The sequence below is a fragment of the Thamnophis elegans genome, chromosome 13 (genome assembly GCF_009769535.1).
Source record: "Thamnophis elegans isolate rThaEle1 chromosome 13, rThaEle1.pri, whole genome shotgun sequence".
Lineage (NCBI taxonomy): Eukaryota > Metazoa > Chordata > Lepidosauria > Squamata > Colubridae > Thamnophis > Thamnophis elegans.
This window is the reverse complement of record NC_045553.1, coordinates 50,468,617-50,484,897: the sequence shown is the minus strand read 5'-3', so window position 1 is coordinate 50,484,897 and position 16,281 is coordinate 50,468,617. Positions and strand designations below refer to the sequence as shown.

At 50.8% G+C, this 16,281-nt stretch overlaps 1 protein-coding gene across 1 annotated transcript in view; it reads right to left on the bottom strand.

The window, feature by feature from the left end:
- DSCAML1 (DS cell adhesion molecule like 1) overlaps window positions 1-16,281 on the bottom strand; it is a 106,342-nt gene that overhangs the window by 49,845 nt on the left and 40,216 nt on the right. The window contains 1 exon segment of the mRNA XM_032229618.1: window positions 1,636-1,782. Within this exon segment, the coding sequence (XP_032085509.1) occupies window positions 1,636-1,782 (147 nt within the window).

Here is a 16,281-nt window from a genome sequence, read left to right as displayed (position 1 = left end):
ATTTGTGGAAGTTGTAAGAGCAGAGAAATGATCATGCTTTGCCACTCATCACCACAAGGTTGTACTTAATAAATATCTCACCCATGCATAGATTCATTTTCCTGTTTTCTGCCAGTCACTCTGGAGCACCTCTGAAACCAGAGTTTCCAGAATCCAGAAGCAGAGGTATGATCCAGTCCAAAGTCATTGCCATTCCCTCTTCCAAGGACGGACTAAGGTGTGTTAGTTAAGCCATCAGAGTCTCAAGAACAAGCTCAGGTTCCCACTGGAATCTAGCAGGATCTATCAAGTTCCTGAGATGGACCAATCAAACAGATCCTTCCTCCCTGTGTCAGGGAGTGTCTGTAAATAATTCTGATGCCCTTAGAGAATGATCTGACCACGACAAAGGACCCAGCTACATCCCCCCCCCCCCATACCAGATCACATCAGCATTATCCAAAAACAAAAGCGGGTGACCAAAAGTTTTGAGTTGGGCCTTCTGCAGCCTCGGCCGGTGGGAGATGAGAAGTCTGTTATTCAAAATATGCCAAGAGAGGAGAACAGTGTAACAAGGAATCAGGAGGACAAACCTTTCAAGAGCCCAGCACTTTCACAGATCTGCTCCCTGCAGGGATTGACTGAATGCTTCTTTTAGGCCTAGGTGGGGTCAGAAAAAGGCCCTCTTCCCCTCAGAGTGGGCAGAGTGGGAAGACTGGAGCTGCTTGGCTAAGAACTGCTCCAGGCTCTCCCCTCCCCACATCCATGAGAAGGCTCAGCCGGGGGCAGTTGTTCCTCCGCTGCCCCAAACTGAAGGTTGAGTAGAAGACGGGCAGGCTCGATGGAGGGAGAAAGCCCCGTTTCTTACAACTCAAGAACCACCGGAGGATCTTCGTGCCACCCTGGTTGGTGGGGGTGTTTTTCCTTGGCTGCCCCAGAGTAGGTCTCCTTTCCATTTGGGGGGCTAAACGTCGCTTGGTGCTCACCCCAACTCTTCTGGTCCAATAGAGGAAACAGGCCGATGTTCAGGCTCCCCTGACGACCAGCACTGAGGCCTCCTACCTTGTTTCTCTGAGTAGGATTAACCAGAAGTCTCAGAGACACAGATAAAGGTTAGAAAATGATCTTAGCTACAAAATGACCTGGCCGCCCGCTCCACTGGTTCAAATCCTGAGTGCTTTCTTCCTGCGTTTCCTACAAATACAAGAACTGTTTGAGTACCGCTTGGTGGCTTTGAAGCTAAACCAGAATCACGAAATGGAAAGATTGGAAGAGATGCTAGAGATCAGATCAGCTGGTGCAGCAACCCCCTCTTCAGTGAAGGAATCCATCGTCAGCAGCTCCTCAGCCCCAAGAAGAACTGCGGGCTCTTCACACGGAAAGTTCTTCAGAAGAAGCACGCGGCTGCGGCGGCTGCGGCTGTGGGTGGCCCTTCCTCTTCCGGAGGATTTCCTTCCAATGGCTCCACAGGAGACACAAACACTCCCCACATCCCTGCCCCCCCCCCCCCAATTCAGGAAAGTGTTGGAGACAATAATCACGGGCTGGTATTCCTTCAGCAGCCCCTGCTTCTCCCTTCTGGGAGCCCCTGTGCCAACCATCGAAGCAAGCCAAAGCTTAGCCCAACTCCCTGGCCAATGACCCAGCAAGACCTACCTGAGACAGACAAGCGGGCACCATTGCTCTGCCGCGTCTCCCCACTGTACTTGTGTTTCGTAATGCATCTGTAGGTGGACAGGGCGTCTTCCTTCTGGACGTCTGATATGTACAACCCACCATAGAAAGTAATGAAGAACCTATTTTCTGGAAGAGACAAGCGGAGAAAAGAGAGCAACGTCAGCATGTTTCGGTCCCAGAAGACTAAAAGAATCAGTGCAACACAAGAGAAGGAGGCGCCTTGCAGGCTCCAACCTCTTCCATTGGGAAGCAGAGTGCCCGAAAGGGCCCAGGCCCAGCCTGCAAGGGGGCTTCTAGCTCTCCTTTGGGCAGGCTGGAAGTGGTCTGGTTGAGCCCCCAATTTAACACTCCTTAGATACTGAGATGCCTTAAGACAGCTTTGGGAGTAAAACAAACATTCTGGTTGAGCCCCTGTCAGAAAGAGAGGGCAATTTATACCCGTCTGCAATCTCATCCACACACTGCGGGCGTCTGGGCAGGTAAAAAGCACAGACTACACATTGGAGGTGAGATGCCAGCAATAAGGTGTGCTTCATTTACCCACACCACAGTGTTGGCAGTAAGACCGAGACTGCAAGGGCCCATCCACCAAGAGACCTCGGCAGAGAAGCCCTGCCAAGGGATGCAATGAAATGGAACTGGCATCAGGAGGACGGGGGCAAGTTGCTCTGCAGCCAGCAGGGATGGGCTCCAGTTGCCCAGCTGATGCCCAGCCACCAGCATTGCTCAAAGCCAGCTTCTTCCCCAGGGCATCCCCAGCATTGGAGAGAAGCACCCTGGAAAGGTCCTTTTCTCTGGAGGACCACACACCCATCGTCCTCGGTACAAGCCATAGGTTGAAGTTCAGAGTCATCAGTCTGGAATGGGGGCGGGGGGGGCGGGTGAGGGGCGGGGAAGGGGGACAAAGAATCCAGATTCTCCCAGCTGCCTGCGAACCAACAGCCTGGAGCCTGTCTGCCTCAGAATTTGGGGGTGGGGGGAGGCAGTTGCTATGGCAACAGGCAACCACTGCTTTGCAAATGGCTGCTCTCCCCTGTTCAATTTGTATGCACATTTAATTGATGGAGTAGCTTTTCAGAAGCATCAGCTCTTATATTCTGCAAGGAAGGAAAAGGCCTTGAGGGAAGGAGGCTGCACTAACAAAAACCATGCTAAAGGATTCCCTACTCTGGGAAACATGGGGTGGGGGAAGATCCTCCCCAAAAGAAAGGAATACCAACAGCCAGAAGTCCCTTTAAGCCCACAGGCTGAAAAGGGAACCTCTGGCTGAGCTCGGCCGTGTCCAGGGGCCCCCTCAGACCTCTTGTCCTGGGCCAATCTTTTCCTCCGGAGAGAGTGGAGAAGGAGGATGCTGGGCCACCTACTGCTTAGTGCTTAGGCTGTGCCCCAAAGGGCCAGAGAGGGTCCACTGCAGGGGTGGGTTTCAACCGGTTCACGGCGGTCCCTGCGAACCGGTTGGTCGGCGAACCTGGAAGTAAGCCCACCCGCCCGCCCGCGGTCCTTACCCGGTTTTGACGAGTTCTGCGCTTCCACGCATGTGCAGGACGCATACAGCGCCTGCGCGATCCTCCAGGAGCAGCTGGAGCATCGCACAGACGCTAGTATGCTTGTGTGCACCGTGCACGAGGACGCTGCCGGCCCCGTTCCAACAAAACCGGGGCGAGAAACCCACCCCTGGTCCACTGCCTCTCCCCCTTAGCAAGAGGGCACGTCCTGTGGCATCTCCAGGGACGGGCCTTCTCCCCAGCTGAATGAGAGAGGCCAGGACTACTGCTGGACTACCAGTCATTTCATATAGGCTTAAGAAATGACACTCTTGACGAGAACCGTTTTCAAAACTGCACCCAAACGCATCTTGCCATGCTTTCATGGCTGATGGCCTGGTTAACAGCTCACCAAGTTGAGAGCTGGTTTCAACCAGCTGAACTATTTCAACTTAACCAAGCCACAGTGAGAGTTTTACCCATTCAGTCCAACCACCACCAAATCCTGAATGACAAATACGAAGAAAGGAGGTTCCCATTCATAAAAACCTTTTCCCCACCAGGCCTGGGGGTTTCACTGTTCCTCAACCGCCAGGCCTGCCTAAGCTGGCAGACTCCTGCCCTTAATCTCTTCTCTAAGTACAGCTCTATCTTTCCCGGTTAAAGGATTAACACCCATCCCTCATTCAACTATGGCAATGAGATTTTATTTCTAATTACATCGTCATAAAACTGGGAGCGCTCCCAGGGTTTTCTCCAAATGACTTGTAGACACTCTACAAGATTGGATCCTACTTGGCTGCATTGTAATAGCATTTTCTCTGACACTCATTAGACATGCATGAAGGCGGGGGCTGAAGAATGGAATTGCATTTAAATGGATTTCCTGGGAAGGAGGGAGAAAGGGGAGGGAGAAGGGGAGGAGTTAACAGGGGATGGGCTCATTGGAGAGCATCCTATCTGGCCCACCAACAAGCAACAGTGCCAGAGATCAGAACAGCAAGGCCAGATTTTGGTAAAATGCAGCTTTTATGCTGCAATTATTTTTGCATGCATTTAATTCATAAACTCTGTTGTTTACATTTTATGTCATCACTTCTCAGTGCTTACTCCTTTCTTCCCTCTGCAATACTGCATTTTATCTGTAACTAGAATAACATTTCATGCACCCAATAGAGCGAAGCCTACCCCTGTGGCATAACAAGATCAGGGATTGTGTGAGTTGCCACATTCAAATGCATTGCAAAGAAGCTAGCTAACTCCTCATTCACAGAAGGGATGTAAACAGACACCACCTTTTCGTCCAAGCGGTTCCCATCCCCTTGGCAACCCTGACCCTCAATCTCAAACTTTCTAGGAAACGTCCAGCGTTCTAGGTGGTCACAACCAATCCAGGTAGCCTTCTCTGACAATCCCATCCTGGCTGAAGTCCCTGAAATAGAGGCTGCTGCCCTTTTCAATGGGGCAAGGAAGGAAAGTTACCATTTTTCCCCGGCTTGTTGGGGCAGCATTGCATCAAGGAGGCTCCAAAGAAATTGATAACTGAAAGATGCCGGAGAAACCAAAAGGAAGCTTTCTTTCTGGAATGTATGAAATTGGCACCTTTTGGTCGATACCAAATCCAAACAGATTAATAAATTAATAAAAGGTTAAAATAATTGATGGTAGCAGGAGAATGGAATCTGTAGGAATGTGACCTTCTATGAGACAGACTGATCCAGCTGCAGGGAACCTGGTCTATATCCGTCATTTAACTGTGAATCACCCAGACACAAGATAAAATAGGCCGGCAGGTAAATGATTGTTTAAGTCGTCCAGTGCCAGAGCAGGAACATGTCAATGCCTTGGCTGTGCTGGAGCTGCTGTGCCAAGACCTTCTCTGGGTACCCTCCACAACTACCACTCAGTGGCCGCAATTTGCTCAGGATGGGTGCTAAGGGGTGGGCGGGGAGCAGGAAGTTCTTGAACAGGTATGGGCAGGTTATAAGACGGTGGGGAGTGAAACAGAATCTCTTAAGAATTCTGCCTCCTTGCAACCAACCTCAACAACTTAACCTCATTCTTCTGCTCTTCCATCACTCTCTGCTCTTTTTAGGAAAGGCACTGAGTTTGCCCCATGACAAAAATTAAGCCTTTTTTTACAAGGGGTGCAAGTCTAGCACCAAGGAACCATTTGCCAGAAAGCGATTTAGCAGGGGAGATGCAGGTTAGACGGCTGCCCAGAGGAAAAGCAGAGTCCCCGTGGCAGGATTTGAAATCTGAGCAATATTTTGAGTTCTACATCTGCAGTTTGGAAAGAAACTCTGTTTTGGGGGAGAGGGGATGTTTCCACCACTAAGGCAGAGGGCTCCCTCCACTGATTGCTGGCTAAGAGGCAAAAGGAGATGCAGATCCATGCGTGGCTGAGTCTGCCATTTCCCTGATATACCACAATCTCCCATGTTTCTTCTTCCGGTTAGATTCTTTTTTCCACTAAAATGTAGAACTAATCAAATTTCATGCTAATGAACAAAAAAAATCTGATCAAGATGTGCACAAGTTTGCATCTGAAAGCATGAAACAGGGAACAGAGTGGATTGGGGATAGTGGTCTCCCTCCTTCCCTCCCTCCCCACCCTCATTATGCCCAGATTATTAAGCAAGACTTCTTGGCTTGTCACGTCAGTTTCATCAACCTTGGGCAACTAAGAATCTCACTGAACTCTCCCAATATCTGGATTTTGCAATGCAGCACAAAGGCCATGAAATGGAACCTGAAAAAGGATCATGTCTCCATTTCCCCCTGAAGTTCTCTGCCTCCAAAGGTTTAGCATTCAGGAAGACTCACTTGCACAAATATTCTGCCTAGGTCAGAAAATATTTACTACGGGAACAGGTACAGGTGTGTGTGAGAGAGGGGAGAGGGAGGAAGGGAGGGAGAGAGAGAGAGAGAGATAATTCTCATTTACTACAGTTTCTCCTTGTTTCAAGTCTGAATCTCTGTAAAGCTGCCCCCCCCCCTTTAGATTTTTGTCACTGCAGAGGAAGAATCTACAACAGTCCTGCACAACTCATAGAATAGAAAGGGCAATATCGATAAATTAAAAATCGTTGGAGCCACAAATACCATAATACCTGTTCTATTGATCAGCTGTTTGGCAGCTGTGCTGGAGCTGGCAAGACTTGGAGGTGACAGCGGATTTATTCTTTATTAATCAAAACTGGTGGATCATGCAAGGCTGTTTGGCAGGCCTGATCTGCACCCTCTTTCCTGTGACAAGTGCCCAAGTGTTGGGCGACTGCTATCATGTCCCCTCCCAGCCTTTCCTTCTGTGGGGAAAATCAATGTGACTCCACAGGAAGAAACATCAATTCCTTGGGGAGTTCTTCGTGGGATTTGGCTCCATGACCCTCAATATCTCTGCATTCTTTCCAGGTCTTCAGCCACCTCCTTGTATTGTAGTAACTGGCAATGGGCGTGGTTTGACCATTGTGGTAGAATGGAACTGTCATTTCCCATAATCTCAGCATTACGCCTCAGAAGATGCAGCCTGAGACGGCTCTTTTGGCAGCTGCAGCTGCTAAGGTTTAATTTATAGTCTATGGGAATTCCCACTGCCTTCTCACAAGCACTACTGCTGAGGAAAGCAGAACTCCTGGAAAAGACCCAACGTTCAAAGCTACCAAGATCCCTTTGAACCCCAATGTTGAGGTGTTGGCCATCCACCCCACCTCACCCCCACCCCCATCTCCGTGTCTCCAAAAAGCCCTTCCAGCCCTTGGTCTGTGTTGAGGAGCTCTGGGCCCAGGACAGAACCCCGAGGTGCCCGCAACATCTGGGATATATTCACTTAGGCGTAGATCCATTACGGTAGTGGGACAGCAAATTCATCTGATAGTGGGATCATCCATCCTCCACTGTTCCATGCTATGGAGATGGAATCCACAGTCTATTTTATGTTTTATTGAAATCTATATGCACCGCATCCATTGCAGCCCCTTTGTCTACGAATGTAGAAAAAAAAGCAGCAAGATTAGTTTGGCACAATCAATTTTTAAGAAACTCATGCTGGCTTCTACAAATTGCCTTGTTCCTTCCCAAGTGCTTGTAGTCCCACTGCTTGATTACCTTGGGGGGGCGGGAGGGTGTATTAGCGTCAAGCAATAGTTTCCCGAATCCACTTTTTAAAAATACTGGAACAATGTTAGCTCTTCTCCAATTTTCGGTGCTCCAGGAGTTCTCAAAATTACAGTTAGTGATGCTCAGATCACATTCACCAGCTCCTCTCCATCCATGGTTCCAATGCCCCTGATCTCTGTGGCCCTCTTTCAGATACATTCCCACCTCAAATGCCCTTATTTCATGGGTCCATAGAAAGCATTCATCATGTGGCAAGCTGGCCCTGAACTTCCACCATTATTTCTACAGATAGGACAAGAATTACCAAGTGAGCAAGGCTAGCACAGATGTGCACTCTAGCTGCTCATTATCAAAGAAGGAATGAGAACATGCAAAGGAGATGAGAATGGACAACCAAATATGACAGCACAGTTGCTCTAAGCCTCTGGCTAAATTAGAAAGCAGTTTACTGAGGTGGAAAGCTGCAGCAAAAGCTGAGGGCGGAAGAAGCCAAAACCATCTGTAGACTTAAAAATAAGCCACACAGCCAAGGAACACATTTTCTCAGACATAAAACAAGGAGGAACTCCTTGTAGTTATAAAGTATTAGGCCTAGGAAAAGGAATCTCTTAAAGATGTTCCAGAACTGTTGTGTCCTGAAGAATGAAGCCATCTGGAGTATAAAACAGGTTAAAAATAATATTTACTATTTTCCCATTTACTGTCTTCGCCTCTGCCATTACAGCTTGGGGGGAAATGACTGCAATTGGGGCTTGCTGAAATCCAGGGCAAGCGGCATCTTCCGCACACTAACAAGCTCTGTGTTTTCTCCCTGACAGATGCCTCTGCACAGACCATAAATAGAGACTGTCTCCCCCCTTTCCTGCCGCACACGAAGGCTGTATGTCTTAATTAAGCAGGACACTAGCAGCACCGCTAACGATTTTTGCTGCTTACTATGTAAATCTCTGCTCCTTGCCAGGGTTAACTTCCCAGCAGAATTTGTGGGAAGCCTCAAGAAGCTCAGTTCATTACTTCACCCGAGAAAGCCTGAAAGCGAAGTCTGAAATGTCCATCGCCACTGACTTCTCACCTGACCCCAGAGCATCTCCTGGCCCTGGAAACCACCAGTGGGACAGAGGAGGGGAGGGTTTGCTTGAATGGCGCCCCTCCTTAAGAAGAATCTGAGAGGCTCAACGGGCTGAGAGACGTCCCGGGGAGGGCTGGCAGGACCTTCAAGCAGGAATGCAGCGAAGTCTCACTGCATTCTGAAGGGAAACCTCTCTCCCGTGGAGAGCCTTCAGGAAGTCACAACTATCTGGATGGTCAAACAGCTGCTTCAGCTGTTCTCCAAAGGAAATGACGCACCGTTTCCAGTGGGGCTAAAGCATTAATTTGTACCTCTTATGTTTCAGTTGATCAAAAATCCAAAAAGTTGGTTTCCAGTGGACAATATAAGGGGAGACCACACTGCAGAAATGCAAAGGTCGATCAATGCACAAACGCAGAGAAAGCTCCAGCTGCAGGAAAGGCAACATGGACAAACAAGAGCCACCATTTCCAAACTGCAGGAAATGTAAAAGGTGCCCGTTTAACAGAAGTGAGGTGTGGGAGGAGTAACAGCTGTGTATTAACCAAGCCCCTTTGCCCTGGAGTCTGAGGATAATCTTTTGAAGCCACGCCTCTGATCCTCCCCTTGCTCTCCCAGATTAACCTCAGACTCCAGCCCAGAAGTCCATCTTGGAAGGCATCCGACAGGGCGACTTCATGGCTTCCATCGACCTTATGGAGGCCTACCTCCACATCAGCATCGCCCCGGAACATCGCAGGTTCCTTAGGTTCTCACACGGGGAAAATCACTTCCAATATAGGGCCCTCCCCTTCGGGCTGGCCTCAGCCCCCAGGACCTTTACCAAGGTGCTGGCTGCAGCCGCAGGTCACCTGCGCTCCCTACCAGTCCATCCATTTTGCTATCTAGATGACATCTCAGTCCTAGCCAGGTCCCCAGCCACGGCCAGACAGGATCTGGGCACCACCATTGACACCCTCAGGTCCCTGGGGTTCTCTATCAACCTAGAGAAGAGCCAGCTGGTCCCATCTACCAGGCTCCAACATCTCGGTTCTATTATAGATTTGGTGTCTGGGGAGGTGTTCCTCCCCCAGGAGCGAAGGGACAGCATTGTGCAGCTAATTCATGAAGTTCATAAATTACGCTCTGTCCCTGTAGTTCTTCTTTCCGGGCTCCTTGGGAAATTCATTTCTTGTATAGGGATCGCGCCTTGGGCTCGCCTACACGCCAGGGAGCTACAGTGGTTCCTGCTTCCATACCAGAAGGCGGGGACGAGCGACGCCAGATTCAAGATCCGAGTGTCGCCCCAAGTGCTGCTCTCATTTCGTTGGTGGCTGACCCCAGCACTGAGCAAGAGATCCCTCTTCAAGGAGCCAGCGAGGAAGATACTCACGACGGACGCGAGCCTGTTCGGCTGGAGAGCACACCTGGAAGCTCAGATAGCCCAGGGCCACTGGACTCCAACAGATCTGTGCAACAACATCAATTGGTTGGAGCTCAGAGCCATCCACCTGGCCCTATGACACTTCAAGACCACAGTCACCGGTCACCACATCCTGGTTCTGACGGACAACGTGGCAGCCAAGGCCCATGTGAACAGGCAAGGGGGCACTCACTCCAAGGCCCTTCACGATGAGGCCCTCCGATTAGGCAACTGGGCAGAGAGACATCTCCAGTCCATCAGAGCGGAACACATCTCCGGGATGGAGAACCAGCAAGCAGACTGGCTCAGCAGGGAGACGGTCGACAACGGAGAGTGGCAGCTCCACCCTAGCGTCTTCCAGCAGATCTGCGAAAGGTTCGGATAACCGACGGTGGATCTCTTCGCAACTCCAGCGAATGCCCAGCTGTCGAACTTCATAGCGAGGTTCCCCTCCAGAGGAGCCATGGACACAGACGCCCTCCGCTGCAGATGGCCACCAGGTCTACTTTACGAATTCCCCCCCTTCCCGGGGTTCTGAGGAGGCTCGTGTCAGAGGGGGCAGAGATGATTCTAGTGGCTCCCTTCTGGCCACACCGCCCCTGGCTAGCGGACCTGGTGGAGCTGTCCTCAGCTCCCCATTGGTGGATCCCCCCGGGGGAGGTGTCTCTACATCAGGGGTCTCTGGAGCATCCGGATCCGGAGTGGCTCCATCTGACCGCCTGGCGATTGAGCGGGAGCAGCTAAGAGAGGCCCAATTTTCCTCCAAGGTCATTAGGACCGTCGAGGCGTCGAGGAGGCAATCTACCACCCGCATTTACAACGCTTCCTGGGTGGCCTTTGCTGACTGGTGTAAAGCAAGGGACATTCAGCCTGCTTCGGCCTCGGTACCTCAGGTCCTGGACTTCCTGCAGGAAGGTCTAGAGAAGGGACTCACCCCCAGCACTCTTAGGAGACAGGTCTCGGCCCTTTCCACCATTCAGGGGGGGGGGTGGACACTCCACCCTTATCCCAACATCCAGTCCTCAGGCGCTTCCTCAAGGGAGCGGCGAATCTGAAACCCCCAGTGGTCCATCGATTCCCTTCCTGGGACCTACCTACGGTCCTCCAGGCTTTAACGGAGGCATCGTTTGAACCCTTGAGGGATGTTTTCCTTCAATTTCTGAGCCTTAAGGTCGTCTTCCTAGTCGCCATCACCTCAGCCAGGAGAGTTTCTGAGATCAATGCTCTCTCCAGCAGAACGGACCTCTGCACATTCCTAGAGAACCGGGTAATCCTCAGATTGGAGCCCGCGTTCATGCCCAAGGTCAATTCCCCCTTCCACAGGGCTCTAGAGATAATTCTGCCGGACTTCTGTCCGCAGCCCTCCAGGGATAGGGAAAGATCTTGGCACAGGTTGGACGTCAGAAGAGCCTTGCGCATTTACCTTAAGCGCACGGCTCCCTTTAGGCGTTCAGAAGCCCTCTTCGTGTCATATAAACCTTCCACCAGAGGCGCTAAGGTCTCCCCGGCCACCATCAGCAGGTGGATCAGGGCGACCATTTCACAGGCCTACGAGGCACGGGGAATTCAGGTTCCAGAGGGCATCACAGTGCATTCCACCAGGGGTGCGGCCACCTCAGCAGCCTGGGCCACCCAGGCTCCCATAGAGGAGATCTGCCGGGCCACCGCCTAGGCGTCTCCTTCACCATTCATTAGACATTACCGCCTGGATGCCTCCGCCTCCGCGGAGGCAGCCTTCGGTAGGAGGGTTCTGCAGGGAGTCCTAGACTCTCGAGGGGCTCAGGCCCAATGATCCCTCCCTAGGACATCTAGCTTTGGTATGTCCCAGCTGATACTCCTCCCACACCTCACTCTGGAAACTGGCAGTTGGTCTTACCTGAACTGTATGTTTCAGAGAAGGTGTGGGAGGAGTCACTTCCCCCCCCCCCCACCTTGGTTTAGGGCGCCCCGCGCCAGGGGCCTGAGTTAGCTCAGTGGTCATTCAGGGTCAATAGGAAGGATATGTGCTTGCGCTGTTCTGTTGTTCTTTCCTTCCAGGGCTCTGCTACCACCATCGGTTAATCTGGGAGAGCAAGAGGAGGATCAGAGGTGTGGCTTCAAAAGATTATCCTCAGACTCCAGGGCAAAGGGGCTTGGTTAATACCCAGCTGTTACTCCTCCCACACCTTCTCTGAAACATCCAGTTCGGGTAAGACCAACTGCCACTCTGAATGCCAAGGCAGCACACTTTTAAAACTAAAGAGGGTCACAATTCATGAACAACAAAAATAAAAGAATCCATCATTGTGCTTATTTCAATATCAAATATTATTGTAACTTATCCTCTTTAGCCATCTGGCCAGCAACCTACTTGTGATGGAAAATACTTCCAATAGAGGTTGGTGGAAATTTTTCTGCATTTTCCAACTCTCACACAGTTCCTGAATTTTCTTGTCCCAGAAAGATATCCAACATAGAAAGAACACAAGGCCTGTGTCAGAGCAGGCCAGGGATGCTTTGCGAGTTGACAGCGTGCCCATCTTTCTTCCTACCTCAAACTTGATCCCCACCAAACCTGAACAGGCCCATTTCAGAAAAGCCACTGCAGGTGACAGGTTTGCTAGAGCCACCTGTGTACCGTGTGTCACATCGATGACATCTCTATAGAATACATTATAAGGTAAACATCTTTTTCCTGTAAACCCCAAACGACATAGATATGTGATGGACAAAAGCATTTTAGCTTTTGTGGGCCAATTAGCCAAAAGGACATACGAATGTCTTTAGCTATGACTTTTATCAGCATAAAGCTTTGTGGAAATGTGCTCTGGAAGGGATTCAGTTTCTTTTCTTCCCACAAAAACTCCATTTTCATCCCAATCTTTCCAATGTAATCACACCTATCCAGACATACAAATGCTGAACATGAAACATGAGAGGCAAAGTGTTTATTTATTTATTTATATGCCACATTTACTATTTTTATAAATAACTCAGGATGGTGAACATACTTAATTCTCTTTCCTCCACTTATTTGAAAGCAAATAGACGCTTCCTTATTAGAATGAAGTTTGGACCAGATTTTTCAGAGTGTCGGAATCGCCCAAATGCAGCCTTCTAAAAGCAGAGGGAAGAGGGAGGAATTTCATTCTCAAGACCTTATCTCTGCAAGTTGAGAATGCCCTGGCTGGCAAGATATGCCAAAGGCCTTCTAAAGGGGCATCAGGAAAACGACAACCCAGGGCTTCCTGACCAGAATGCCTGAAAAAGTCACCCAGGGGAGACTCAAGGGGCACCTTTTTCATAAGAACACCTGTCCCCAGAACTTAGCCAGACCTAGGAGGATTGATGGCCAGGATGGGGGGAAGGCAAAGGGGCCCCTCACACATGGATGGCATGGATGGCTTTCCAAATCTGCTGTAGGATTGATTCCGGGCACAGCCTGCTCCCGTTTTTTCTCATATTCCTTGCTTACGTAAAAAAAGGCCTCGATGCCTAATGAAGCCATAAGCTATTGAGCACTAATCAGGCTTGGCTGGATAATCAATGGGCCACTAGGAAACAGCTTTCCTTCCCTAATAGAATGTCACAGCCAGACAAAAAGAATGCAATTAAAGTCAAGACACTTGTTCTGGGATTGATAAGGAATAACCCTGGAGGGCAGGACCTTCGCTGAGGGACACCAGCCTCCGAGCTTAAGCACCAGGGATTCCACGGGGCTTCTGAAAGAGTGGCTTTCCCGAGACCTTTGCTCTTTTTGCAGATCTCCTCACAGGCGGTTTAATGAAGTGCCTTCAATTCCAATGGAATCAAACTGAGTCCCTCTCTTATGCCAGAACTAAGGTGCCAGGCCCAGAGCAGCTCTTCCTCCTCCTGCTGGCCACATTGCCAGAGGGCAAAGATGTCACTGGGTAGCCCTGAAGACCCAGAGCTCAACCACCTGCCACCCAGACTAGCCACCAGCCCAGAGCAACCACAGAAGAAATGGAGCAGAAACGGATGCAGAATGAATGCTTACTCAATTATTCTGAAATATTTATGATAATGGAGGGGGGTGTAGAAGAGGTGTTGGGGTGGTGGAATCCATCACAGCTATTCCAGTCGCAAGCACAACAGCCTGAGGAAGAGGAAGGCAAACTTGCAAGAGGCTGGAGAAGGATGGCTCAAATCCAGGCCGCTGACATTGCAGACTGGGGAGAATGGCAGCAGGGAGAGGGAAGAAACTTGGGGTCTAGGACAACTCGCCACGGCCAGCTCACCACCACCAAGTTGCCTCTGCCAACTCACTATCGCCCAGCTGCCACAGGACACCTCCACACTGCCAGCTCACCACAGGGACATTTTCACACCCCTCACGGCCACTGCTGAGCTTTGGGTGAAAGAGATCAGTGACGGCAATGGTGGCGGTGGTGGGTGGGGTGGGCAGTGGGGAGGTGGCATCCCGGGCATCCCACACAATGTCATCACCGCTACCTCGAGTCCCAGACTGAAGAAGCCAAGGACGGCAGCGGCGGCAGCAGCAGGTGGTGTGAAAACAGGATGCCCTCAGCTGCCGCTTCCCCACTCTCTGCCCCACCCTTTTCGGCCTAGGGTTCGGCAGTAATAGCGGTGGAGGCAGCGGTGTGTGTGAAAATGGGACGCCTCCAGCCACTGTCACTGCTCTGCCCTCTGCCCGCCCACCCGCCACCCGGTTCTCCCTCTGCCCACCCATGGCAAGTTGTCCCCATGCCCAGCTGGCTTTGGGCAGCTGTTCTGCGGTGACTTGGTGACTTCTCAGTTGTCAGAAGTGACTTGGCAGAGGTGAGCTGCTGGCAGTGAGCTGGCCACGCCCAGCTGTCCCATTCTGAGAAATTTGTGTCCTGCCCATACTATTCAGTCACTTGCGCGAGGCAGCGACTGCAAGCAGCTGGCTTGGATTACCCATCTGGGTCTAACTTTGAAATCTGGGGTTGGCGGGTTGTTTATTTCCCCTATTTCTAGACTGCCACAGGAGCTTTGGGCCTCGTTTGGGGGTGAGGAGAGGGAAGGAAGAAACCGCTTGAGAAGGAAGCTCTCTCGAGGAATCTGGAGCCCAGAGACGTATCTGGAGAACAGCCAGAGAGCAAGGTGAAAATTGCAGCCCCAGAGACAGCGAAGGGCTTTCCTATCCAAAGGTGAGAACGGGACAGTGGCAAAACTAGAACTAAGGAGAAATTTCCTGACATTGGGCACAATTAACCAGTGGAACAGCTTGCCTCCAGAAGTTAAGGATGCTCTGTCACTGGACGCTTTTAAGAAGAAAAGGACAGCCCTTGGCCTGGAATGGTAAAGGATTTCTTGCTTGAGCAGGGGGTTGGACTAGAAGACCTCCAAGGCCCCTTCCAACCCTGTCATTCTGTGTTCTATTGCTGCTCAAGGGATAGAGTGCCTGGCCGGGGGGGGGGGGGAGCCACCACCGTTGAAATGTGCTGGCAGCTACTGGGAGTTGAACTGGAAGTCTCAGGCCTCCTTCCCAGCACGCCTGTCACCAGAAGGGCAACCCAATCCAACCTTAGGTTTCTGCCAGGGGTTCTTGGGTGCTCACAAGACCACCGGGTAGAACTGTCCATAGAGACATCCCCTTCTCCCACAGCGGTTCCCCTGCCCCTCCTCTTTGGAGGCATCCCAAGTCTTCGGGGCTTGACAGATCTGTTAACACCTACAGAAAACACGGGGAGAGGTCATCCGGCTCAGAGTGAGAGATCCCATTGCACCACCTCACCCGGGCCAAATGAGAGATGAGATGCAGATCCTGATCCTGTGACTGGACTCCGTCAGGCTTAAGTTCAGGGAAAAACAAGCTCAGAGGAGCAAGATGGAGGAGGGCCTGTTAATTCAGAAACTACTATCTTAATCTTGCCAGAGCTGGCACACAATAGGAGGCCCTCAAGAAACAAGTAGGAGCCACGGCCTGGGGACTGTAGCACAGCAACCGAGGCCTTGCCTGGGAGGGGGTGAAAGAAGGGTGCTCATTAGGGAGCAGTGCATTCCAAGGGGGCTGCCACAGAACCACTTTAGCCAGTTTACTATTTAAGAGGCTGTTTTTCCCACATGGATTCTGCCTGTCCGAACAGAAAGAGAGGCACTAGTAGGGCTGGGCAAATCCTGGGAAAAGATGGCCAAGCTGATTAATAGAAGCCAGTGAGGGTTTGTTAAAAACAGGCAATGCCAAACAAACCTTACTGCCTTCTTTGATAGAATGACTAAATTGGTGGGCCAAGGAAGTTCTGTGGACGTAGCATACTTGGATTTTTCAAGAAAGCACTTGATAAAGTAGGCCACAGTCTATTTCTTGGTGAGATAGAGCAATGTGCATGCAGAGTACCAGATTGATCTACAGTTGGCTGACTAACCACTCAGCATCTGGTCCTCAGTGGAACTACATCCACGTGGAGAAAAGTGTGCAGTGGGATTCCTCAGAGTTCTGTCGCTGCCCCAGGGCTCTTCAAAATCTTCATGAATGACCTACATGAGGGGCCTGATGGGGCTCTCATCAAATTTGCAGACACACCAAGCTGTGGGGGGAAATGCTAACATTTTGGAAGATAGACTCA